The sequence below is a fragment of the Mauremys mutica genome, chromosome 3 (assembly GCF_020497125.1).
Source record: "Mauremys mutica isolate MM-2020 ecotype Southern chromosome 3, ASM2049712v1, whole genome shotgun sequence".
NCBI classification, from domain to species: domain Eukaryota; kingdom Metazoa; phylum Chordata; order Testudines; family Geoemydidae; genus Mauremys; species Mauremys mutica.
This window is the reverse complement of record NC_059074.1, coordinates 46,735,097-46,762,915: the sequence shown is the minus strand read 5'-3', so window position 1 is coordinate 46,762,915 and position 27,819 is coordinate 46,735,097. Positions and strand designations below refer to the sequence as shown.

The following is a 27,819-nucleotide window of genomic DNA, read 5'->3' as shown; positions in this document are numbered from 1 at the left end:
TCTTAGTGCTGCTGCTTGTCACAGATAAGAGCTTCAGCAGGAGATTGGTTTATAATGGTTCACTTCTGGAAGGTTATTTTTGTAACACATAAAGGCTAGAACTTTTTTCAATGAGAGCTAAAATTTGTCAGAAATTGATGTAGGTTCTCTCACCAAGTGGTGAATGGATTTTTCAAGCCCTGCTCGGAGACTTTAATAGTAGCTTTGATCATCCAATATTTGGAGCTCCTGTGGTAGAGGACCATTCTGATTACTGCTCTAAACTTCCTTCTTTCTGTAAAATTCAAATTCGATATCAAACAAGAACAAGACTTTATTTAAAAAGGAAACAGAGTTGTTATTCTGGCTTTGACTAATGTTTCTTTATTGGTCCATGAACAAACTAAACCTATGTGGAGTAGAAAACACAGTTGTACAAACGAATGTCTAAAATTGCACAAAAGACATAGCTTTTCAGTTTAAACCCAATACAATTCATAAGTAAGGCCTTTGATGTTAGATTTATATTGTAAATGTGACTATGTTCTCTTTTTACAGTATTACACCCCTCTGTGTTATGTGGTACAATGATCAAAGAAAGGAGTTCTTTATTCTTTAATGTTCCACATTTTTTCTTTAGCTGTATACAAATGACTATAATCTCTAGGGTTAGATTTCAATAACCCTGCTTCCTGGTTTGTGGTACGTGCTTCAGAGGACATCCTCTAGTCATGTAACACCACGTGCAAAAGATCAAAATATCCTGTCCTGATGTAAATAGAGGGAGGGGAATAAACAAACAGACGAAGCTGTAAGCGTTTGCTATCTAAAACATGAGCTCCCCCACCACCACCCGCATTGTCACTTGAATTCTGTTTGCAGTGGCGTGAACATAATACCAACATATTTTCTATCTCATCTTTTATTTGTGAGCTAAAGTGGGGTCTGTATAAAACCCTTGTCATGCTTTTTTTCTTTGGGTTCAGTACTTGGCATATAGAAGTTCATATTAATTCCCTGGCTTTATTCATTTAAATTAATATGTTTTACTGAACTACAAGTCTTTATTCCATTAGACCAAAGCTATGCATAAGAACATTGCTTTAAAAATTTGACTCCCAGTATTGCTCTGACCCAGTAGACGTGAGCAATTCTATAGTAGGATGTTCTACAAAAAATAGTGCTCCTCTGGACTCTCGTAAGCATGGATACCATGTGTCTTGTGCCAATAAAATCTTCTGTTCTTACTCTATGGAGTTTGAATAACTAAAGGTGGAAAAGCTATTCATGCTCTGCTTCCAGTGTCATTTTGCTCCCTCTTCACTTAATCCCAGAGGATATGTCTACATTGCAGTAAAATGCCCCCAGCTGGCCTACATCAGCTGACTTGGACTTGGAGTGTGGGGCTATAAAATTGCAGTGTAGATGTTTGAGCTCTGACTGGTGCCTGGGTTCTGGGATGGTGCGAGAGGGGAGGATTCCAGATGCAAAATCTACCATTAAAGGCACATTATACTCCTGGGGGAATTCTGTGCCAAAAAATTTAAAATTCTGCACACAGTATTTCAAAACTGCATATTTTATTTGTCAAAACGCACTATAATCATGCCAGTTACAGTTATTTTGGTAATTTATTTCAAAATCTCTCTCAGCAAGGATACAATACAGACCAAAAGAAAGATTCTGGTAACTTTTTTTTTAAATTTTTGACAAATAAATTCCTTACTAGGCTTATTAATACAGAAGTTTGTGTAATTCATTTAAATTACAATACAGAACTGTATTTCCTGCACCTGTCAGAATCAATGCAAAGGCTTGGGGGAGTCACCTCAAGAGTTGACTTGCAATGCACTGCACATGGAACTACACCTTACAATTATTTGGAGAATTAAACTGGTGAAGAATGTCTGCAGCTCACTTAATGAGCAGGGCATCTTGCTGGGAGTTGCTCCAGATTCTGCATGGCTATCAGCTGTCCTCTGGGTAGAGGTTTAAGATGGTTTTCATTACCTAGAAGGCTGAAGTGGCCTGGGTCTTGCCTACCTGAGATCACCTTTCTCCCTGTTCTGTGCCATCACTACTGTGAGGTCAGTAGTGGCTCTTGAACTGGATCCCCTGTATTATAAAAGAGAGGGGGCTGCTAACTGGGTGTACTCTGCCAGAACTACACAGCCTTGGAACTTGCTCTCCCTCCTGGATCCAAAATGGTCTGAACTTGGTGACACTCCATGCACGCACAAAGCCCTCTGTTTGCTAGGGATTTGAGTAAGACATAGGGGGTGAGGGTTTTTTTAAGAGTCGTTTTTTTTTCCCACTGTGTGCTCTCTTAGATAAGGTTTGATTATATAAGACTGATGGAATTAATATTTGTATATTAGTATTAATGCTGATTAATTATCGTAAGTCCAATTCTCAGGCCCCTCAGAGCTTTTTCTACGGATGTTACATTCCCCCCCCCCATCTTAAATCTAAAGAAATCTCTGACAACTTATTCAACGATCAGCCCCCTCTCTGCTAAGAATGCTTTCTCTGGCTCTCATGCTTTTCATCCTAATGCTTGTTAGCTGCATTGTCTTGGAATGCAGCTGTCCTAGAGATTTATAAGTGGAGATGAGGGTCAGTGAGGTAGCTGGTTGATGGCCTTAAAACCATTTTTCAAGGTTTTGGTCACACAAGACTAATAACCAGTGGTGAGATTGGAGCACGGAGGTCATGTTCTCACAGCTGTCGATCGTGCTAAGATGAGCTACTGCATTCTAAACAAGCTGGATCCTCTGGATTGGTTCTGCCTCTACCCCCAGGTGCAGATAATTCCAGTAATCTAGAAGGAGATGGCTAATGTGTAGATTGTCAGCCCAACCCATCCAAGAGGAGGGGATAAAGTCTGACAGGCTGAAGATGAAAGAAGATATTTCTCCATGTTATAGTTGCCAGTCATCTAGGGTTGGTGATCTACCACGAGCTCAAGGCTTCTCCTCACTTTGAATGGGGGGTAGGTACCTTAGATCTGAAGCAGGACAGTGACCTAGCTAGTTTTTGAACCAACTTCACTTAAATCTTGGCTGGGTTTGGTTTGAGCCAGTTCTTCATCCAGATACCGATTTTTTGTGAGCATTGGGACATCTTTGTAAAAGAACTGGCAGCAGATGGTTTAGTTAAATGAAATTGACAAGTTGCACTCTCCCTGCAGCTAGGACCACAAATGCACATACAACTGTTAATTGTGACGGTGCTGTGCTGAATCGTGATTAGGCTCTGTGAAGGGGAAAGAAGGTACTCCGTGTTAGCTCTCATCTCCAAATGGCTTGGCATCCAAACTCCAAATCAGATAGTGTTGCTGATAATAGCTTTTTAGTTTGTGGAGGCTCTCACACCCCAGATTCCTGAATTAGGCAATAAGGGGGAGAAGGAAAATAACTTTTCTGTATCCACCAGCATTTTTTCATTACAGAATAAACAAGAGGACAAAATTAAAGGTGCTCTTGACTGGTTGTAAGTCAGCTGAAGTGGTAGTGAATGATGAAAAATTATATAGGTATTGAAAACTAGTTAAATATCAGCTCTGTTTGTTTCTAGACCCTGGTTGTGTCATGGGTGTAGAATTTCTGTTAGCTGCTCATGTGAACCTATGATATAGTGTCTTTTTGATGTTAGTTGGGATCTGTTCAAACTCATTTAAAAACGTGAAGGATAAAAATAACTGCTTTGTTTTGAGCAGTCTTCAATAGTTTGCATCTCCTTTTTTGAAAGAAGAAAATTTTAAAACAATGAATTAACTCAGACCTACTTGCTTATATCGTTAACATGCTCTGCACAATAAATCCATAGTGCAACTACTTTTTGCCAATAACTCATCAAATTTGATATCCAGAACTATATAGCTGAACTTTCAACAAATCCAGCTGGATATTAAATGGAAACCAGGTTAGTAGTATTTGACAGTTAGCAATTTAATTTTTCCCTTCATATAATAAACATACACCTCTACCCCAATATAACACTGTCCTTGGGAGCCAAAAAATCTTACTGCATTATATCGAACTTGCTTTGATCCATGGGAGTGCGCAGCCCTGCCCCTCCGCCCGGAGCGCTGCTTTACCGCATTCTATCCGAATACGTGTTATATCCGGTCGCGTTATATCAGGGTAGAGGAGTATAATGCATTTAACAGTCTCTTTTATTTTAATATTTAAATAGATTTACAATTTCATGATACTTGCTATACAAAGAAACTGTCTATTCCAGGGGCTCTTATCAGTTTGTGTATAACTTTCCCTACTGTTTTAACACTTTTAAAAATGTTCCTAAATGCTAACATTGTGTTTTCTCATTCATTATTTACAATAGGTGGAATATATGTTGGTAGCTTTTGATCATGAACATAAGAAAGTACGTTTGTCACTAACTGGAGAAGAAGTTCTTCATACACTGCAAGAGAAGGGGGAAAGAGTAAATCCCAAGTAAGTAGCAGTTTCTTTTTATCTCCTTGTGCAAATGCACTATTGTACAATCTTTAATTACATGATCACATATGATTGTTTTTTTTTCTCCCACAGGACGCCTGCCTTATTTAGTACACAGGATGGGTGGTGGTCTGGGCAGGAATCAGGTTTACGTGATGAAGGAGGTTGTTGTCTGTAGGACTCCTGCCTTAGTATTTGTTGCACAAGTTGGAAGATGTGTAGTGAATTGGGCAGGGAATTGCAGGAATTTAAAAAAAAAAAAAAAGGAAGGTCTCACCGTTGAATGTTACCCTGGAGAATTGGATTCTATCCCTGCCTCAGCCATGGAGTTTCTATGTGATGCTGGGCAGCCTTTTCTGGCCAGCTGAACATTTTGGCGTATGCCTAAAATGGGGAAAAAACCCAAAACAAATAAAAACAACCCAACCCTCTGGCAGTGTATCTCAAAGCCTCGGTCTACAGACTTCATCTTATGCTATAGCACTAAAAAGCCATTTAGACATTGAGGCTTGCACTCTGAAGCCTGGGGACAGAGTGGGTTTCAGCCTGAGTCCAAACATCTTCCCAGCCTTTTTTAGCTCCGTAGTGTGATCCTCGTGAGCCCAAGTCTGAATCTGTAGACCTCGGCTCTGAGACTCTCTGCCACAGGTATAGGTTTGGTTTTTTTGCCATGTAGACATGTCCTTAAGTGCATGTTCCCTGTTTTCTCAGTGCCCAACTTGAGATCCTATGGCTGACAACTCAGTTGCAATTTTCCAGAATGGGACTTGTGTTTTCAATAAAAAAAGTGCTATAAAAATGCTGAGTTCTCTGAAAAATCAGGCCTCAGGTGTTTCAAGTTGGGCACCTAAAGTTTAGTTGACACTTGACAACTTTGGCTTTTTTTGGGCAATCTCTGTTCCCCATCTGTAATATGAAGATAACACCTAATATCACAATGGTATTGTGAAGACAAATGTTTGAAGCATTCAGATACTGTAAGAGCACAAGAGAAATGCCCAGGAGGAAATGAATAATTTTGTATTCAGCTCAGTATATGTATGGTATATATTAAATTAGGCCTGGAGCCTCATGCTGATTGAGAATAAAAAAGAATATTAAATGACTGTTCACTGAAAGAGACAGAGGTCCTAGTGTTGGACTCGAATTAGGGCTACATGTGCAACCTTAATTCTGACTTTTCCTTACTTTTTTGAGTGCTTGACTTTGCAAGCTTATTGTTCTTTTAATATACCGTATTGTCCCGAGTATAGGCCGCACTTTTTTCCCCTAATTTAAGTCTTTAAATTAGGGGTGCGGCCTATAATCGGGATCTTGAAAAAAAACAACAATAAAAATACGGTACTTCAAATCCCAGCCGCGGCTGGGATTGAAAGGGCTCTGGGCTGCCCGCCGCGGTGCGGAGCCCAGAGCCCTTTAAATCCCAGCCGCGGCGGGGAATCAGAGCGCTCTGGGCTGCCCGCCGCGGCGGGGAGCCCAGAGCCCTTTAAATCCCAGCCGCGGCGGGGAATCAGAGCGCTCTGGGCTGCCCGCCGCGGCGGGGAGCCCAGAGCCCTTTAAATCCCAGCCGCGGCGGGGAATCAGAGCGCTCTGGGCTGCCCGCCGCGGCGGGGAGCCCAGAGCCCTTTAAATCCCAGCCGCGGCGGGGAATCAGAGGGCTCTGGGCTGCCCGCCGCGGTCGCCCGGCGCCCGGCCCCCGGCCGCGTGTCCCCCGGCCCCCGGCCGCGCGTCCCCCGGCCGCGCGTCCCCCGGCCGCGCGTCCCCCGGCCGCGCGTCCCCCGGCCGCCCGTCCCCGGCCGCCCGTCCCCCGGCCGCCCGTCCCCCGGCCGCCCGTCCCCCGGCCGCCCGTCCCCCGGCCGCCCGTCCCCCGGCCGCCCGTCCCCCGGCCGCCCGTCCCCCGGCCGCCCGTCCCCCGGCCGCCGTCCCCCGGCCGCCCGTCCCCCGGCCGCCCGTCCCCCGGCCGCCCGTCCCCCGGCCGCCCGTCCCCCGGCCGCCCGCGCCCGGCCGCCCGGGCCCCGGCCGCCCGGCGCCGCATTGCCCGTCCCCATCCCCGCGTCCCCCGCCGCCCGGCTCCGGCCCCGCATCCCGGGGCTCCTGGCTCCAGCCGCGGCCGGACTGTAGTGCCGCCAGCCACATCCAGGCAGCGCAGTAACGGGGCAGGGAGGGGGTGTTGGAGAGAGGGCAGGGGAGTTCGGGGTGGGGGGTGGATAGGAGTTGGGGGGGTCAGAGGGCAGGGAACAGAGGGATTGAATAGGGGCAAGGGTCCTGGTGGGGCAGTTAGAAAGGATCAGGGGATGGATGGGGCGGTGGGAGGCAGTCAGGGGCAAGGGTTCCAGGGGCTGTCAGGGGACAGAGAGAAGGGGTGGTTGGATGGGGCAGGGGTCCCTGGGGTGGGGGGAAGGTGTCAAGGAACGTGGGGGGTTGGATGGGGCAGGAGTTCGGGGGGGGGGGGGGGCATGATTCCTAACCCTAAGAACATTTGCTAATGTTGTTGATTGTTGTGCAGGGGAGAGGGTGAGAACTGTTCCCATCAGTCTCCTTGTTGTCCATTCCTTTTCCCTTCTTTATTTACAGTATAACTACAAAATAGTTTTCAATATTTCTGAGTATATAACATATGCCGTCAAAAGCAGGACTACCAAAAGCGTTAAAAGTGTTAAAAATACTGGTACATGTCTTCCTATTCATTAAATAAAATACTGTTTTACTGTTCTACTAATGTGTATATTTTCTTTAAGTTAAAAAAAGTTAAAAATTTAATTTTTTTAAAATAGCACCAAACTTTAAGGGTGCGGCTTATAATCAGGAGCGGCCTATACTCGGAACAATACGGTAGGTTAATACAGGGGTTTTTTAATGCAATTTCCTTATTTAAAAAAAAGTGGAGACAAATTCTATGTTTAAACTACATTGATCCTCCAGTATGGGTCTTCAGAGGGGTTGGACTTTTAGAGTCAGAGCCCAGACCTTTACCACTTGAGCTAAGAGAGTAACTGGTAGCAAGAGTAAGCTTTGAGAGGGGAATGCACTATCTCTGGGTTCTGGAGGGAAATGTTTTCTAGTAGTTACAGAGACCTTGCACCACAACCTGGCCCCACCCCTGCCCCACAATTCGCTACCCCTCTGCTTTCTAGTCAGGTGTCTTCCTGCCTGGATGTCAGCAGAGGGATCCTAGAAAGCACAGGAGAGTCTCTCCCTGCTCTTAGTTCTGTGCCCAGCACCATATGAACCAGAAGACGCAATTGCACGGAAAGTCCTGTTCAGCTGCTGCATTCCTGGTATGGAATGTGCTCAGCACAGATGGGGTCTTTGGAGAATTTAACTGCCAAATTCTTATCTAATCTTTGTGCATGTGCAAATGGATTTTTTTCATAGGCTTAGAACTTAGCCAGATTGGGGCGAATTTTCACAGGAAGGGTGTTGTGGAGTAGGTCCACCCCATCAGGGAGTGTAACAGTGTGGGGTGGCCCAAGTGGCCTAGTCTTCCCGGTCACCACAGTAGCCCTGCCTCCTAGGGCAGCATGGCCTAATGGTCGGGGTCAGTGCAGCAGTCCTCTGTGGCAGGGCAGTGCGGCCCAGCGGCCGGAGTCAATGGGACTGCCCAGTGTGGCCCAGCGGCCGGAGTCAATGGGATGGCCCAGCAGCCACCCGGCCCCTCCCTACTGCACCAGGTCCAGGCCTGCTTGTGGCAGGGGCATTCGCCACCGACTCAGCAGGGATCCTTCCGAAACACACTTAAGTCAAACGCCGGTTCCGCAACCAGATCAATGCGTAGTTCCCTTGTGCTACTTCCTATTAGTCCTTCCATGGCCGGTAGTCTCGGGGGTTCTGTGGTCTTTCCTCCATCTGCAGTGTTGGACAGCTGAGGGTCAGTTGGTGCTGCAGCCCGGCTGGCCTCTACGTCCTGGAGTGCCAGCAGTCTCTTTGCAGGAGCCTGCAACACACCTCCATGCCCTTCGAGGGTCAGCCCAGACTGAGCTGAACTGCTCCTTTTTATGTCCTGGTTCCAGCTGGAGCAGGGACAGGGGTGTGTGGCTTCCTCTGCCCACAGGGTGTGCTTAACCCTTGCTGAACCAGTATGGGGTAGGTGCACACCATTACAGAAAGCAAAAAAGCACATCTGTGACACCATGGTAAGTCCCTGCTCCAAAGCGTGGAGGCACTAGAGCTTCTCAACAAAACAGATGTAAGAATTTTGTAACATGGGCAAAACAGTGTATTTTTCCCTACACTTGATCATGGGGGAAAAAACAGAACAGTTTAGCTGAAACTTTAACAGGAAAAAAGGTCAGCCTCCAGCAGACACCCAGCATGCAAATTTTCATCCCAAATGGTTGAAGTTTGGCAAAATTGTAAGCAACTTGAAAACAGGGTCTTTGCCTAACACTTTCTATAATTATGTTAACTACAAGTGACACTACTAGCTCTGCCTGTAATAGAAATCTGTCACAGTCATACAGCACTTAAATGGTAGAAACTACTACTTCTCTCACATACTGCAAGATAAGTGCTATCAAATTTCTAATTCCATAGAATGTTAGAGATTTGGTAGGTTTTTTAAATATGCGATAGTTCTCAAAGGTTCTAGTCTTCCCTATAATTCATACTTAATAATCTATCTCTTTTGTAGTTGAATAAAAATATTTAAACTGTGGTATTCTTCCATTCCAGCCACCCAACACTTTGGCGTCCAGAATATGGAAGTTATATGATTGAAGGGACACCTGGGCAGCCATATGGAGGAACCATGTCTGAATTTAACACTGTACAGGACAACATGAGGAAACGACGGCAGGAGGCTGCTTCTGTGTTGAAAGAAGATGAGGCTCTTTGTACTGTGACATCATTTCCAAGGTTAGATGCTATATTTTTCTGAGAAGTACATATGTAAGGCTGTGGGCTGAATGGCCTCTGTGGGGCTGATGAACACTTGTCATGTAAGTGATTTTCAGTTTGAAAAGAAAAGGAGATGAATTTAAACTCACTTCTAGGTCTTGCTGTTCAGGTCAGTCCGTGCAGCTGTGTGTGTGTCACATAATTCATTTTTGATGATTTGGCTATATAGATAAATCTTGTTTCCCAAAAAGTTATTTCCTGTTGATGCTGATGTACTTGTGCCTACTTTTTCATTCTTGTAGGTCACTTTTAAGCATTCCCCAATAGCTTAGCGTTGTTTAGTGAAGACATTTCCTGAAATTATTGCAATATAAAATGAACATGCAGCATAGACTAGAATTCAGAGAACAATCAGTGAAGCAGAGTAAATATCTAATAAAGGGGTGTTCCTTCCCCACCCCCCAGGTTTAAGGAGGGATTTGCTAAACATGACTAATCTGAAGCAAATTTCCAAACCGCTTATCTGAACAAAGCACGTGCATGCCTAAAGCGGAGGAGAAAACTACTGTTGATGCTTTTTGAGGTGTTGAACTGACTTCTAATAGAAAAGGATTGTGAGGAACACTTTGAAATGAACAAAGTACAAATACAGAATTGTGATGTGATAATATGTATCTAGACAGGGCATCTGCCTGGAGAGTCCTCTATCCTTTGTATGAACAACATATCTGCTTCTTTAGCTTGTAAAAAAAATCTCCAGAAGAAGTAAACTGAAATAGAATTTGGGCATAATTATCAAACAAAGAATCATACTTCATAGTCTCCACTTGAGGGAAAAATTATGTTTCCAAGTGGAAATCTGCTAACATATTAACTTTAGTTACCACGTCAAGTCAAACATAGGAGGAGAATTTTGTTAATTTCTTAATAATGGGAAAATAAATCCTGTTGCACTGTAGAACAGGAGGTCTCTTGAAATTCTGGTTTACCTTGTCTGTGTGGCTCCTGAAGTGGAACAGAAACGGATGGTCCTAAAATCTGGCTCAGAGCATGGGTATTACAAAAATGGAGTTTGCAGGGAAGTTCCCAGTTCTGAGCCAAAAATATGGCTTTTTAAATTATGCCCCAGGAACTTTAAAACATGTATACTATCAAAATCTACTTTCACTTCATGGAGTACTTAAACTAGTTATGTCTGCACTAACAGGAATGTGTATAAAACTATACACTGGACAGCTCAAGTGTATTACAGAATTATTTTTGGCATTACAGCCTTGTTAAAAGATTATACAAATTTACCAGCCTAAGTACAAATCTGCAGCCCCACCCTCGTTATGAAGAAGAAAGTCTCAAGAATTGTACTCCTCCCAAAGTAGCAGGCAAATAGAATTTTGAAAGGCTGTGATAGTAATGTGCGAAGCTGGTTGAATTTAGCACTTGAATCAAGTAAATTATACACAGTATAAGCTATTTATAAGATTGGTTTGGTTCATTTAAGCTAATATTTTGATACTGGCTCTCTGCCATCTTGCCTTTAAAGTTCTGTTTGGTGGAGCAGAGTCTAGCTAACTTTCTTTGCTAAGATGTTGTAGAGATGATGCAGCACTTAAAAATTGCAGGCATCTGGAAAGTTTATGAAAAACAATGAAAGCTGCTGTAGTTCTCCCAAGCAGGAGCAGTAAAAAGGGGGTATAGAAATGTGCTTATTAAAATTAATTAGTAGTGCTTGTAGTATCGCCTATTTGTAAAACTCAAAACACTTGGGAAAGGTAAGTATGCATTACTATACCCATTTTACAGACACTGAAGCATAAAGAGGCTAGAATTTGCATCCGGTTTCACAGCAAGTCATTGGCCAGGCTGGAAATAGAACTAGAGTCGTTTGATACTGAATTTGGTCAGATCGGTATGCTTCACTCTTAAAGATCAGAGTGATAGAGTTTGTCTGGTCATGCAGACTTCGTGTGGTGTATGCCAGTTAGTGTTAAACGTTACATTTTTATCTGATAAGGCGGCCTGTAATGTCCCAAATTAAACTGTAACAAATGCTACACTACATGAAATATTATGCCAAATCTTAAAAAATTCTTTAACTTTGAGTATCTTAAGGTATGCTGAATTCTTATTTATGTGCAGCCAGGTTTTCTTGTACAACATGGGGGTTGCTTTAAAAAGCATAGCCTTGGTCATACATAGCATGTGGTGTGGAGTAAGTCAGTCACTCACACGCTTACCTTCATCTTTGCTACTGTTTGACTTTCTTATTAAAAATTAGACACATATCATCTACTTTAACAATTTCTGATTAGTGTCAGAGAATGATTAGAGTATATAGAGGTTATTATATAAAATGTGTACATTTCATTGGCTTCTAAGAGTTGCCTAAGAATACTAAACATGAAATGTAGGTTTCCCTAGAGCCGCGCAGTTTTCAAATTCAGAAAATGAATTTTACATTACTGTAGACTGAATGCATGTAGTCAAATCAAAGGAGGCTATAAAGGGGAGCTTTTAAGGTACCAAAAAAGGGTAAAACAATGACATAGATAAGACAGCCTCTCAGGTACCTACTTCAAAGGAGTTAAGACAACAGTTGGGGGAAGAACCTGCCTGGCTGGCACCATATGGATTAGGATTTTTTCCTCTCCTTAAGGCTAGGACTGAGATCAAAAGTCCCCTGTGAGTTTCAAGAGGTGTTCCTGGCAGAAAGGGGTGGGCAGGGGGGAGTGGACAACTCAATTGGAAGCTGATGGGGACCCAGAGTTAACATGCGGCAAGGCTGACAGACAGACTTGAGAGCTAGGGTCTGCAGCCACCTTGCTGTAATTTGGTGCCCAGAAAGGACAGGGGACACCAAAGCTAAATCATGTCTGCCTAGAGATTTGAGGGGAATGCCAAGTGTATTTAAGACCATATGCACAGAGATCTTTTTATTTTTTGAGCTTACTTCTCTGAGCTCTGTGTACAGTTTGGGAAAATAAATCATACTTTGTTTCAGAGAAACTCCTTCTGAGTCACTGCATGGTATTACTGACCATAGCCCATGAAGGAGAACTCTGGCAGTGTCCAAGTCCAGTTGGACCTGCTAGGAAACCTGGTTGGCAGCTGGGAAGGTATAACCTGAAGACCCAGTTGAGAGTGGTTGGGTTTTGGGATCCTACTCCAAAGAGAAGTGGAGGCATGGACCTGCCACTTGAAAGAGGTGCACTCAAGGTCTCAGAAAGGGCAGGTTGCCCAGGGATGTGACAATAGGTGACTCCTAAATCTACCATAACTGAAAGATATGGGGGGATCATTTTTGTATACTTTGTGCATTTCACAACACTTCGTTTAGTCTATTTCACTGTTACCTGTGCATTCGGTTTTCCATGTTTGTGTGAGTGTTTCATATAGCAGTGGAAGAAGAGCATTTTTAATTTGTAAAATCACAAATTGGCAGGGTGTTCTGGGACATATGTGGTATCTGAAACTACTACTTACTCTTCAGAAATTGATTAGTTTTCAGGTTGACTTTATCCCTTTAACAATGACAAGTAAACTGTTGTAAACACTACCGAAACAGATTACTTTAGGGATTTGAATTAAACAGTACCGTAAAAAGGAGCAATTGAGGGCAGAGAATGTCGTTGCATTTCACTTTTAATAATCACGAGTGCTAATGCATACTATGACATACATGAGGACTAATTTTCTAAAGCTTCTTTTAGGGCTTGGCTACACTTGAAAGTTGCAGCGCTGGGAGTTACAGCGCTGGTCATGCAGCTGTGCAGGAACAGCGCTGGTGTGTGGCCACACTCACAGCTACCAGCGCTGGTGTGTGGCCACATTTGCAGCATTTACAGCGCTGTTGGGAGTGCTGCATTATGGGCGCTATCCCAGCATTCAAGTGGCAACAACGTGCTTTTCAAAAGAGAGGGGTGGAGGGTGGTGTACTGTGACAGGGAGCGGGGAAGATAGAGAGAGTGATTTTTGGAGCCAACACTGTGTGTTAGCTTCCTGGATTGAAAAATCACAAAATGTTCGCGAACCCTTAGTCTTAATTGCAAACAGCCTGCATCCAACGCTGTTTCTCTGTCAAGCAAACATTCACTCCCTGCCTCTCATTTGATCTTTCACAGCCAGGTACAGATAGCTCCTGTTTGCTGTGATCAGTGTTTGTTTTTTTAGATAAGCAGTTCAACGGAGCTCCCATGGGAGTTCACAACAAAACAAAGAGAGGCTGCATAACAAAACAGAGTAATTTAGTTAAAAGCATTCTGGGATATCTCCTTATTCCCTAGAGGCCAATAAAAGCGCTGGTGTGTGTCCACACTTGATGAGCAGCGCTGGATCACCAGCACTGCAATCGCTACACCCCAACCTGACCAGGTGTACAGCCAGCGCTGCAGCCAGGGAGTTGCAGCGCTGGATGTGCCTTGCAGGTGTGGACGGTTACTAATTGCAGCGCTGGAAAGCCTCTACCAGCGCTGCAACTTGCAAGTGTAGCCAAGCCCTTAGTGTTTGCCATTAAAAAGTGACCATTTACCATCCATTAACACATAGTGGTATGAGATTCCACTTATTGCAACCACATTCTATAACTGTGGTAATTGTTGTCAAATACTGACCTTTTAATAGTGACTGCCATAAGGCCCCTTTCTGTGTTAATGACTACTGGTGATTAGGTAACACTGAAAAGTGCCTTAGAAATACCTACGGCAAATATATATTTTTCACCATTTTTATTCCTTTGTCTATTAAGATCCTAGTCTCACCTAACCACAGAGCATTTAATAACATAAAATTATAATCTATTTAATTTATGACTTACTCAAATTGTCATCTATAGATTAGGATGTCCTGGATTTACGCTTCCGGAATGTGAGCCGACGCCAGTAGAAGAAGGTGCTTCAAAATCTCTCTTCTTTCCAGATGAAGCTATCAACAAACATCCTAGATTTAGGTGAGAGTGAGTTTTGAGGAGAAAGAACAACTCTTTATGTATATATTTAATACACAGTTTTATCATAGTGTAAGTGGAATGCAGAGCTATGTGAATAATTGCTGTACAAGTCCCAGAGACACAGACAACGATGTAATGTTACATATTTACTATCAAGGTGACCTATAAAGGTAAATCACAGTTTCAGCAACTTTAACCTGATACTGGCAGACTCCACCACATGGTTAACATCATTCAGTACATTACCTTAAAATTGACTGTTTCCCTTAAGTTCTGGCACAGTCATCCCATTTCTGCTCAAAGTGAAGTCCCAACGTTCATTATTTTGGAAACATCACAACCATCTTGGAATCTAACTGGAGCATGGAGCCAACCTATTTGAGGTGGACAACATTGTGTAGTTTTGCAGAGGCTTTTATTCCAGCATAAGATTTAATCTTTACAAAACTTCCCTTGCCCCATTCTCCCATAGATCATAGGCTTCTTTATTCTGCTTGTGATATTATTGTTAGAAAAAATAGAATTGACTTCAGTGAAGGACCAAATCTGCTACAGTACAAATGAAAATGAGTGACAGGCTAAGTGGACAAATGTTTGGAAGTTTCTCCTAGAAAAAGGATTTAATCTAAACTCTTTAAATTTTAGTACTCTGACAAGAAACATTCGACACCGAAGAGGAGAGAAAGTAGTGATAAACGTACCAAGTGAGTAAATGCTAGTGGTTTTCTTCAAGTAATTGATCTATGTTTGATACTTTACTTACTGAATACTTGTATTTTCCTCACAGTATTTAAAGATAAGAATACTCCATCGCCATTTATAGAAACATTTCCTAAGGATGATGGAGAAGCAGCAAAAGCAGCTAAACCAGACCATATATATATGGATGCCATGGGTTTTGGAATGGGCAACTGCTGCCTTCAGGTAAAATACATCTGAGTCTCAAAATGTTGTAAAATAATGCAATGACATTATCTGCCCTATAAATTTGCAAATAGCATCATGCTGTGTAAGATATATTCTCAAAATCCAATTGAGGACTGTCCACAGTTCACCGTTGTCTAATTTTATCTTGCACAGTGTGATGCTTTCTCAAAATCCACAGCGTTCTCTAATCTTACATTGTAACTTGATAATTTGCCAATATTTAACTTCTTTATAGAAAGGTTATATTAAATTTATATTGTTGGTAGGGCCCATTTTTGGACTTCATTGATAGAGAACAAGACATGGAGAACAGGGTTTGCGTGTCTTGATAATTGTGTTGAATAGGCCCCTTTATTTAGCCAAGCACCTTGTCTTGGAGCTCCACCATCTTAAGGTGTGGAAGACATGCAGATCAGGACTGAAGTATGATTTTGGATTGGTGAAAAACCTTAAACAGAATCTCATGTCAGTCCTTAGCAGGCCACACTTTGAGGAAATAGGTGCAGGTCACCCAGCTTGCAGGTGGACTTTTGAGAAAGGGGTAAAAAACTAAGAACAGGGTTAGGGAAAGCTCTCTGGAACATTTTAAATTGCAGAGCACCTATAAATAAATATAAATGCCATTGCTATTTTTTTTATATTTTACACCTGTGTAAAATTCTTTCTTCATAGATTTTTTTTAGATGTGTTCTTTTCTTTAACCATGCTGTGAACCTCCTAATTAATCTACACAGGTATTCTTCTGCTATTATTTAGTAACAGGCACATAATCCTTGCACAAGCAAATCTTTCCCTCTGTACCTTTCCATCTCTCTCTTCTCTAGTTACTAATTTGATTTTACTTAAGATACAGTAACAGTTTGGCATTTCACAGTGCTCCAGTACCTTTTAAATTTGGTTATTCTGAGTGTCACTGTACTGAAGTAATTTTGCACAAAGGGCTGATGGCTGAGGTAGTTCCTGAGTGTTGGACTTTGTGATGATAGCCTCTGTCTTTGTTGTTGCTTCTTTCTTGGTAACCAGGAAGAGATCATTGTTACGCCTCCATGGAGTTAAATGGAATCTTCTACATGCTTCTTGTTTCACAGCGTTCTGTAGACTGCACTTGTAGTATTCATTTCAAAACACCTTTGTTCCAGATTAAAAGACTCAATGAATGAATGGATGAACAAAAAATAAAATCTCACTGACAGCGAGTTACACATCATTGAGGGGAGAAAGCTCACTACAAACGCAGCTACGGAGGATCCATGCAATAATACATCCAGACTCCTTTTGCAGTGTTAAACATTTATATGCAGCATTACTACTTAAAATATGTGCATATTTTCTATCATCTTTATGTATGTCACCTAGGAAGGGAGTACTGAAGAAAGGGATCGGGGGTCATAGTGGATCACAAGCTAAATATGAGTCAACAATGTAACGCTGTTGCAAAAAAAGCAAACATCATTCTGGGATATATTAGCTGGAGTATTGTAAGCAAGACATGAGAAGTAATTCTTCCACTCTACTCTGTGCTGATTTGGCCTCAACTGGAGTATTGTGTCCAGTTCTGGGCGCCACATTTCAGGAAAGATGTAGACAAATTGGAGAAAGTCCAGAGAAGAGCAACAAAAGTGATTAAAGGTCTAGAAAACATGACCTATGAGGGAAGACTGAAAAAATTGGGTTTGTTTAGTCTGGAAAAGAGAAGACTGAGGGGGGGACATAACAGTTTTCAAGTACATAAAAGATTGTTACAAGGAGGAGGGAGAAAAATTGTTCTTAATCCCTGAGGATATGACAAGAAGCAGTGGACTTAAATTGCAGCAAGGGAGGTTTACATAAGAACGGCCATACTGGGTCAGACAAAGGTCCATCTAGCCCAGTATCCTGTCTACCGACGGTGGCCAATGCCAAGTGCCCCCGAGGGAGTGAACCTAACCGGTAATGATCAAGTGATCTCTCTCCTGCCATCCATCTCCACCCTCTGACAAACAGAGGCTAGGGACACCATTCCTTACCCATCCTGGCTAATAGCCATCAATGGACTTAACCTCCATGAATTTATCCAGTTCTCTATTAAATGCTGTTATAGTCCTAGCCTTCACAACCTCCTCAGGCAAGGAGTTCCACAAGTTCGCTGTGTGAAGAAGAACTTCCTTTTATTTGTTTTAAACCTGCTGCCCATTAATTTCATTTGGTGGCCCCTAGTTCTTGTATTATGGGAATAAGTAAATAACTTTTTTCCTTGTCTACTTTCTCCACATCACTCATGATTTTATATACCTCTATCACAGGGGTAGGCAACCTATGGCAGGGGTGTCGAAGGCGGCATGCAAGTTGATTTTCAGTTGCACTCACACTGCCTGGGTCCTGGCCATTGGTCAGAGGGCTCTGCATTTTAATTTAATTTTAAATGAAGCTTCTTAAACATTTAAAAAACCTTATTTACTTTACATGCAACAATAGTTTAGTTATATATTATAGACTTACAGAAAGAGATCTTCTAAAAAGGTTCAAATGTATTACTGGCACGCGAAACCTTAAACTAGAGTGAATAAATGAAGACTCGGCACACCACTTCTGAAAGGTTGTCGACCCCTGCTCTATCATATCCCCCCTTAGTCTCCTCTTTTCCAAGCTGAAAAGTCCTAGCCTCTTTAATCTCTCCTCATTTGGGACCCGTTCCAAACCCGTAATCATTTTAGTTGCCCTTCTCTGAACCTTTTCTAGGGCCAGTATATCCTTTTTTGAGAGGAAACCACATCTGTACATAGTATTCAAGATGTGGGCATACCATTGATTTATATAAGGGCAATAATATATTCTCCATCTTATTCTCTATCCCTTTTTAATGATTCCTAACATCCTGTTTGCTTTTTTTGACTGCCTCTGCACACTGCGTGGACGTCTTCAGAGAACTATCCACGATGACTTCAAGATCTTTTTCCTGATTCATTGTAGCTAAATTAGCCCTCATCATATTGTATGTATAGTTGGGGTTATTTTTTCCAATGTGTATTTCTTTACATTTATCCACATTGAATTTCATTTGCCATTTTGTTGCCCAATCACTTCGTTTTGTGAGATCTTTTTGAAGTTCTTCACAGTCTGTTTTGATCTTAACTATCTTGAGCAATTTAGTATCATCTGTAAACTTTTCCACCTCACTTTTTACCCTTTTCTCCAGATATTTGTGAATAAGTTGAATAGGATTGGTCCTAGGACTGACCCTTGGGGAACACCACTAGTCACCCCTCTCCATTCTGAGAATTTACCATTTATTCCTACCCTTTGTTCCCTGTCTTTTAACCAGTTCTCAATCCATGAAAGGACCTTCCCTTTTGTCCCACGACAACTTAATTTATGTAAGAGGCTTTGGTGAGGGACCTTGTCAAAGGCTTTCTGGAAATCTAAGTATACTATGTCCACTGGATCTCCCTTCGTCGACATGTTTGTTTACCACTTCAAAGAACACTAATAGATTAGTAAGACACGATTTCCCTTTACAGAAAACATGTTGACTTTTGCCCAACAATTTATGGTCTTCTATGTGTCTGACAATTTTATTCTTTACTATGGTTTCAACTAATTTGCCCGGTACTGACTTAGACTTACCGGTCCGTAATTGCCGGGATCACCTATAGCATTACATTGGTGTTACATTAGCGATCTTCCTGTCATTGGGTACAGAAGCCTTTTTAAAGGACAGGTTACAAACCCTAGTTAATAGTTCCGCAACTTCACATTTGAGTTCTTTCAGAACTCTTGGGTGAATGCCATCTGGTCCCGGTGACTTGTTAATGTTGAGTTTACCAATTAATTCCAAAACCACCTCTAGTGACACTTCAATCTGTGACAGTTCCTCAGATTTGTCACCTACAAAAGCTGGGAATCTCCCTAACATCCTCAGCTGTGAAGACTGAAGCAAAGAATCCATTTAGTTTCTCCGCAATGACTTTTTCGTCTTTAAGCGCTCCTTTTGTATCTCTGTTGTTTAGCAGGCTTCCTGCTTCTGATGTACTTAAACATTTTATTACCTTTTGAGTTTTTGGCTAGCCATTCTTCAGACTTCTCTTTGGCTTTTCTTATTACATTTTTACACTTAATTTGGCAGTGTTTATGCTCCTTTCTATTTACCTCACTAAGATTTGACTTCCACTTTTTAAAAGAGGCCTTTTTATCTCTCACTGCTTCTTTTACATGGTTGTTAAGCCATGGTGGCTCTTTTTTAGTTCTTTTACTGTGTTTCTTAATTTGGGGTATATGTTTAAGTTGGACCTCTATTGTGGTGTCTTTAAAAAGCATCATGCAGCTTGCAGGGATTTCACTTTAGTCACTGTACCTTTTAATTTCTGTTTAACTAACCCCCTCATTTTTGCATAGTTCCCCTTTTTTAAGTTAAATGCCACAGTGTTCGGCTGTTGAGATGTTCTTCCCACCACAGGGATGTTAAATGTTATGGTCGCTATTTCCAAGCGGTCCTGTTATAGTTACCTCTTGGACCAGCTCCTGCGCTCCACTCAGGACTAAATCGAGACTTGCCTCTCCCCTTGTGGGTTCCCGTACCAGCTGCTCCAAGAAGCAGTCATTTAAAGTATCGAGAAATTTTATCTCTGCGTTTTGTCCTGAGGTGACATGTTCCCAGTCAATATGGGGATAATTGAAATCCCCCACTATTACTGAGATCTTAATTTTGATAGCCTCTCTAATTTCCCTTTAGCATTTCATCATCACTATCACTCTCCTGGTCAGGTGGTCGATAATAGATCCCTAATGCTATATTCTTATTAGAGCATGAAATTACTATCCATAGAGATTCTATGGAACATGTGGATTCACTTAAGATTTGATTCTACATTTTCTTTCACACATAGTGCCACTTCCCCACCATTTCCCCCCTCCCGCACTGGTTCTGTCCTTCCGATATATTTTGTACCCTGGAATGATTGTGTCCCATTGATTATCCTCAGTCCACCAGGTTTCTGTGATGCCTATCATATCAATATCCTCCTTTATCATGAGGCACTCTAGTTCACCCATCTTATTATTTAGACTTTTAGCATTTGTGTACAAGCACTTTAAAAACTTGTCCCTGTTTATTTGTCTGCCCTTTTCTGATGTGTCAGATTCTTTATGTGAATGTTTGTCTGATCTGGCCCATACATTACTGCTCCTGACTATAACCTAGAGAATCTCTATCAATAGGCTCTCCTCTAAGAGAAGTCTCTGTATGATCCACATGCTCCTCTGCAGCAGTCGGCTTTCCCCCATCTCCTAGTTTAAAAACTGCTCTGCAACCTTTTTAATGTTTAGTGCCAGCAGTCTGGTTCCACTTTGGTTTAGGTGGAACCCATCTCTCCTGTATAGGCTCCCCCCATCCCAAAAGTTTCCCCAGTTCCTAATGAATCTAAACCCCTCCTTTCTACACCACTGTCTCATCCACGCATTGGGACTCTGAAGCTCTGCCTGCCTACCTGGCCCTATGCGTGAAACTGGGAGCATTTCTGAGAATGCCACCATAGAGGTCCTGGATTTCAGTCTCTTCCCTAGCAGCCTAAATTTTGCCTCCAGGACATCTCTCCTACCCTTCCCTATGTCATTGGTACCTACATGTACCACGACCACCGGCTCCTCCCCAGCACTACATATAAGTCTATGGTAGGGGTCGGCAACCTTTCAGAAGTGGTGTGCCGAGTCTTCATTTATTCACTCTGATTTAAGGTTTCGCGTGCCAGTAATACATTTTAACATTTTTAGAAGGTCTCTTTCTATAAGTATATAATATATAACTAAACTATTGTTTTATATAAAGTAAATAGCATTTTTAAAATGTTTAAGAAGCTTCATTTAAAATTAAATTAAAATGCAGAGCCCCCCGGACCGGTGGCCAGGACCCAGGCAGTGTGAGTGCCACTGAAAATCAGCTTGCGTGCCGCCTTCGGCACTCGTGCCATAGGTTGCCTACCCCTGGTCTATCCAGATGCCTCGAGATCCGCAATCTTCGCACCAGGCAGGCAAGTCACCATACGGTTCTTCCAGTCATCACAAACCCAGCTATCTATGTTTCTAGTGATCGAATCTCCCATTACTAACACCTGCCTTTTCCTGGTGACTGGAGTTCCCTCCCCCGGAGAGGTAACCTCAGTGCGAGAGGATACGCTAACACCATCTGGAAGGAGGGTCTCAACTATGGGAAGGTTTCTCTCTGCTCCCATTGACTGCTCTGCTTTCCTGGGCCTTTCATCCTCCTCAACAGCGCAGGGGCTGTCCGACCGGAGGTGGGACAACTCTAAAGTGTCCTGGAAAGTGTCATCAACATACCTCTCTGCCTCCCTTAGCTCCTCCAGTTCCGTCACCCTGGCCTCCAAAGCCCGTACACGGTCTCTGAGGGCCAGGAGCTCCTTGCATCGAATGCACACATACACCACCCGCCCACAGGGCAGGTAATCATATATGCTGCACTTAGCACAATAAACTGGATAGCCCCCACTCTGCTGCTGGGCTTCTGCCTGCATTGTCTCCTGCAGCTACCTAGTTAATGAAAGGGTTTTTTATCAAGAAGTTTTGAATGTAGTTTAGTTTACAGGTTTTAAAGAACAGCAAGTGAACCTTGCCCGCTTCCCACTTCCCTTCCAAACTCTCTTGCAAAACTCCCTGTTAGCAGCCCCCGGTCGCAAAGCTCCCTGGTCGCTTGCGCACTGCTTTATAAAGCCCTGGCTTTCTTGATAGCCCTGGCCACTGAGAAGGCTCAGCCAATTAACAGAGGCTTCTAGCTTTCAAACCTTACTTTGAAGCTCACAGCTTCCAACTGCCAGCCACAGCACATGGTCCTTCAAACAACCAAAACAAACAGACAAACACAAGCTCAGCACACAGTTAGTAACCCCCAAACACAGACACACACTACAGTCAGCCACTTACCCCAAGGGTGTTGTATTTGGTCCTCCTTCACCTGGAGAACTCCCTTGCGAAACTCCCTGTTAGCAGCCCCTGGTCGCAAAGTTAGATTGGACATTAGGAAAAACTTCCTGTCAGAGTGGTTAAGCACTGGAATAAATTGCCTGGGGAGGTTGTGGAATCTCCATCATTGGGGATTTTTAAGAGCACGTTGGACAAACACCTGTTAGGGATGGTCTAGATCAGTGGTTCTCAAACTTGTTCCGCCACTTGTGCAGGGAAAGCCCCTGGTGGGCCGGGCCAGTTTGTTTACCTGCCGTGTCCACAGGTTCGGCCAATCGCGGCTCCCAGTCGCCGCGTTTCACTGCTCCAGGCCAATGGGGGCTGCTGGAAGCGGCGGCCAGTATGTTCCTCTGCCCGTGCCGCTTTCAGCAGCTCCCATTGACCTGGAACGGCAAACCACGGCCACTGGGAGCCGTGATCGGGTGAACCTGCAAATGTGGCAGGTAAACAAACCGGCCCGGCACAAGCGGAGGAACAAGTTTGGGAACCACTGATCTAGATAATACTTAGTCCTGCTATGAATGCAGGGGACTGGACTAGATGACCTCGCAAGGTCCTTTCCAGTTCTGTGATTCTGTGTTTCGTGATTATTTGCTGTCATACGTGAGAACATCTAAAATTATATAAAATCCTAGTTATGGAGAGCTGTGTAGATATTCAGTGTCTTTATGATAGTCTGGGAGCATAATATAGTAAAATATCATTCTGTGGGCAAGTTAGTGATCAAAAGGTAAAAGAGATGACATTTGATGCGCTTGATAAATTGCCCTCTTAATTGCCCCCCCCCCCCCAATTTTTCTGCTTCTTGGAAAAACATCCATCAGTGTAGCTCAGCAAGTGTCATAATATTGGTCTTCAAGTGGTAAACTCGGTATATGAACATCTCCAGTGCATTTTTTGACCTCATCATGACCGTCTCAGCCATTCCAAGCACCTTCAGAGTGGGGAGAGAGTCTTTGGAAGATTAATCAAATGCCTTCCAGAAAGGTAATTTGATCTCTCCAGCCAACCTTCCAGTAGTGTCACATCCTGAAAGAGTGTGGAAACCTGGCCGTGTGGTGGCTGTTAATGCTCTGAGTGATAGGAAAACATCTCTGAATCTTATACAGCAATTCTATTCCCCAACAAGAGGCACAAAAACAGAATCTTGCGGAAGTCTTGGGTAGCATCTCACAGAGTAGTGGAACATGTGTATTGTGCAAAAATCTGGAGTTTGATAGCACTTCTCTCTGTGGCATTGATGGCATGCAAAATAATTTTAGTGTTAGCCTCCAACTACAAAGAAATTCCACTAAACTGTTCAAGGCAGCAATTTCATTATGCCAGGTGATGATGGAATTCTTTGAGCAATTCTTTGTATGCTGGAGTATTTTTCCTGCAACGTATTTGTGCGAATATGACAGTAGCTTCTTCAGTGTAACATTGGAGATGTTTGCAGAATCAGTGATTTGTATTGGATAGGAGCAATCCATGGAGTCTCTTCTTTCTGGTAATATTTTTAATTGATTCCTCTGCAAATGTCAGACAAAGGTCCTGTGTTTTCTCTGTAGACTCAGTGAAGTCTTCAGTCAAATATTGGCAGGTGTTAACAGTTTCTGGTTTGTCAAGACTTGTACCTTGGCTATATCATCTATGATCGCTATGCTGAAAGGCTCTGCTGGCATAAGGCACCAATCACGTCCGTATGTACTAGCTTACAGTGACTGTGCAAGATGTGCATTAGTTTGCTTTTTGCCTAGCACATATGCATTGTTCTGTCACATTCAAACCTCAATCATGGTACCACAGCGAACTCATGCTTTCCCAAAGTCACATGTAAATCAACATCACGCTGAGATCTGGACACCACCAGGAGGTGAGCAAATGACCCATCCTGTGGTTAGCTCCGTGATGCTCCCTTCCCCCTTCACTTTTACTTTCTTCTTTGCATTCAAGCACAGCTTTAGTCTGTACTAGTTGATTGGAGCCCATAGATTGATGGAGCCCTGGATAAATCTTTGGGTTTTGAGGGCTTCATACAAGTTATGACCCAAAGTATCCTTTCAACTGACACCTTTAGCTATCTCCTCACTTAAGACTGCTTTTGTCATTATATTAATGAGCTCTGGTCCATCATATGCAAATGAGTTGTCAATGTGAATAATTCATCCGGTGTCTTGACATTTCCCCCTTCTTGGCATTTAACAGTAGCTAATAAGTCTCTAGAAGTAACTAAGTACTATCTAGAAGTCATATAAACTGTGGGATATGGATGTAGTTTATCTTCAGTAAGTGCTTTAAGAGCCTTTCTGCTAAGTGTGTGTTCCTCCTCAGTCCTGTTCAAAGCACATATTTCTCTATACTTAGCCTCTGCATCAGCCAACTCCACTGTTTTCCCATCCATTAGACCTTCTACGAGTCTATGAATTCCAGCTGAATCACAGTTTGCACTAGTAAAATCTGTATTTTTGTTTGTTGCTTTTATCTTTTGATGCAACACATCTTTATTGTAGCACTCGATGTAATATGCAGTGTCATATATCTGACCCAAATGACACTCAAGGTATCCAATTAACATTATTTTTGCAAGTACCATTCTTGCTAACAGTGACTGCTTCGTTCAGTTTCTCACCTGTCTCACGTGTTGAAACTGTGCTTAGTGGATGCCTTCAGACTTCTGGATTACTGCAGAAGAAGCTGATGTTTTTTCTCAAAACGCATGTAATGGGACCTAGTATAAGTGCCATAGCTGGCACTTGTCCCAACATCTTCATTGTTTTCTGGATGCTTGATGTACTTCCTCTCCAACCTTGTCAAATTCAGTTTATGGGTGCACTTCTCATAGCATGTAAGGTGCCACTGAGCGTTGTGTTTAACCAGGTCCGCAGTGAGTGCTCAAAGATTCAGCAGTTAGTCAGTACTCTTCGTGTCCCCGTTTATGCTTAAAAATGATCAAGGCCAAATTAAAGAACAAGGATTTTGTAATACATGACAATTACAACCCTAAAGTAATTTAATGTATGTTATGTAACTATGGGTATACCACTTGCGAGTGGATTCAAGTGATTTCTGGCTTAATGCTGACCTCTCAATCTCAATAGATCTTTATCATCTTTGTTTATTATGCCAAATCAGTATCACTGAACCACTTTTTTTTTGCTGCTGCTGCTGTCAAATCACTTCTTCCATTTACAGTAATCTGTAACATTAAATTAATCAGGGATCATGTTCTGAGCATTAGCTGATAACACAGTTACAGTAAGTTGAGAACTGAGAGACTTAAACAAGCTTTTAACAGCAGTAGCCTCTTCTGTAGGAGAAAAGAGAATTTCTTCGTTTCAGTTTATTCAGGTATGTCCACACAGCAAAGAAAAACCTGTGGCTGGCCAGTGCTAGCTGACTTGAGCTTGCGGGGCTCAGGCTGTGGGGATGTTTCATTGCTGTATAGACTTAGCCTGGAAGACTACACAGTAATGAAACATCCCTGCAGACCAAGCTGGCTGGCTGGCATGGGCAAGCTGTGAGTTTTTCTTTGATGTGTAGACATACTCTTCAACTAGTTTAATTCAATGACTAGTTCATTCAAAGTTAACAAACCAATTGGGAGTTGAAAATGCAGGAAAGTTGGGGTTTTTTCCCCCTCTTCCAATCTATGAATAAAAACTAGGTGTGAAAGGGTGAGATCTCCTAAGTCTAATATCATGAAGGACATGGTGACCAGAAACAATCAGTTCTATTCACTAACTACAGATACTCCTTTGCTTAAAATTGGTTATTTAAATCACTTTAGTTTAATTTAATCAACCCTATTTCCAAATCTGTTAAATTGGTTGCAAGCAAAAGTAACCTAGGGAAGATCCCACTGAGTGCTCCTCTTAAAAAAATAAGAGGCAAGAGTAAAACTAATTTGTATGTCTTGTTCCAATGCCAAACACTTCTTTTGAAAGAGGCTATCAAACCTTTCAAAGTTTATTTTACAGTTTCTGGAAAGGAAATGTGTAGTAGAGATCATGAGATTGTGGGGGAGGTGTCTATATTTTACACAGTTTCAATTGTAATTTCTTCAGGAGGAAAACTGGCAACCTTGTAATGTTGCAGTTAATAATGTTTGTTGTGATAGTGCCTAAGGGCCAACAAGGAGTGGGGCCCAGTTGTGTTAAGCATTGTACAAACAGAGTAGTAGACTGTCCCTGCTCTAAATAGTTCGCTATCTTAATAGACAAGGTAGGCGCAGCGTTGGGGAAAGGGTATAACAGTGTGATGGCAGCAAATGTCAAGTTGGTTTCACAATTTTTATTGAAGGGTTAGGGGCTTTTTAGGGGAGGGGATAAGCTAAATGGGAAGGTAAGTGAGGGGGGGAATGGGGAAGAGGGTAAAAGGGGCAGGTGTAGAATGAAGCTGAGGTGAAGAGACTGTGTGGAAGGGGGGAATGGGAGGGTTGAAGCAAACAGCCAGGCAGCACAGGGCAGAACTGTAGAAACTTCTCCCCATTGCCCAAAGGTCCCTGCTTTAGCTGCTTCTGCCCTGGCCAGCTGGAGTTTCTGGTGGCCTCTCTGCAGTTTTCTCCCAGGCCCACATGGGGGAAGTAACCCCTATGTGCTAGTGTCCCCAGAGTGTTGAGGTGGTCTTGCCTACACAGTTCTAGGTCTAATGGAGTGCTGGGGGAGGGGTTGCCCCAGCTGGATCCCATTTTATCCTCTCTCTCCCCTAGTGCAGCAACCTCTGCTACCTGAGTTCAGGTGGTGACAGAGAGTACAATTATCTTGGGGATGGTTCCTGTCTTTGTAATGTCACAAAGTTTAAAGTGGAGAAACAGGAGGGGAAAAGCCTTTTAATTAACTCCGGCTTTGTCTACATGGAGACATAATGCACAGCCAGCAGGGCTGTGAATCTATAGCACGCTAGCCTTCCATGCACTAAGTGGCCATAGGGACCCTGCTACCATGCACTAAAAGATATGTAGTACACTATCGTCTTACAATTGTGTTTTGGTCTCTCTCTAATACAGGCAAATGTATATTTTTACAGAAACTTTAAATTACACCAAAACACTTACATTTCCCCCCAGTTTTACAATAACCTATAATTAGGCTGGAGCTCACAAAAGGTTCTTGGATTAAAAGATTCTTTAAAAACAAATTTACCTGTAATGTCAAATAAATACTATGATTTGTAATCCTTTCCGACTATGTTTCTTTGAGGGAGCTGGCTTTTGGAATGCTGCTTAACGGGTGTATTAGCAGCTCATGTTCATTAGCGATGTTAGTCTTCAGTTTCTTTTGGTCCTGGCAAACATTTGAGATACAGCCCCAGCATCTGAGTGCCCTTGTAATATGCAACCTAAAATCTTTAATGAATGTTGAAGGTTGGGACATGGTTGCTACTGGAAACACTGGCAGCAAAGATCCTCAGCCCCTGGACAAATTAAAATAGACAATGGAAGTGACTTTCAGAATACCGCTGGTTCCAATAGATGGTCTAGAGCCTGAAGACTTGCTTTTGTGTAATAATCCTACTTCTTCTAACAGGTAACATTCCAGGCTTGCAGCATTTCCGAAGCAAGATGCCTTTATGATCAGCTAGCCACAATCTGTCCTATTGTGGTGAGTAATAACAGGTTTGGTAATAAAGTTCTGTTTACTGTACAAAAAACATAAAGATTAAAATGTCCTATAAAAAAGATCTTTCTATCTTCTAGTTACAAACCTGAATAAATTAGTGCATCAGGTAATCTTTTCTACCAGT

At 42.6% G+C, this 27,819-nt stretch overlaps 1 protein-coding gene across 1 annotated transcript in view; it reads left to right on the top strand.

Moving 5' to 3' along the window:
* GCLC (glutamate-cysteine ligase catalytic subunit) overlaps nt 1-27,819 on the top strand; it is a 60,674-nt gene that overhangs the window by 12,919 nt on the left and 19,936 nt on the right. Inside the window, exons 2-7 of the mRNA XM_045010481.1 lie at nt 4,327-4,439; nt 9,114-9,296; nt 14,107-14,220; nt 14,866-14,924; nt 15,008-15,144; nt 27,603-27,677. Coding sequence (XP_044866416.1) covers nt 4,327-4,439; nt 9,114-9,296; nt 14,107-14,220; nt 14,866-14,924; nt 15,008-15,144; nt 27,603-27,677 — 681 coding nt within the window. The remainder of the gene's footprint in view (nt 1-4,326; nt 4,440-9,113; nt 9,297-14,106; nt 14,221-14,865; nt 14,925-15,007; nt 15,145-27,602; nt 27,678-27,819) is intronic.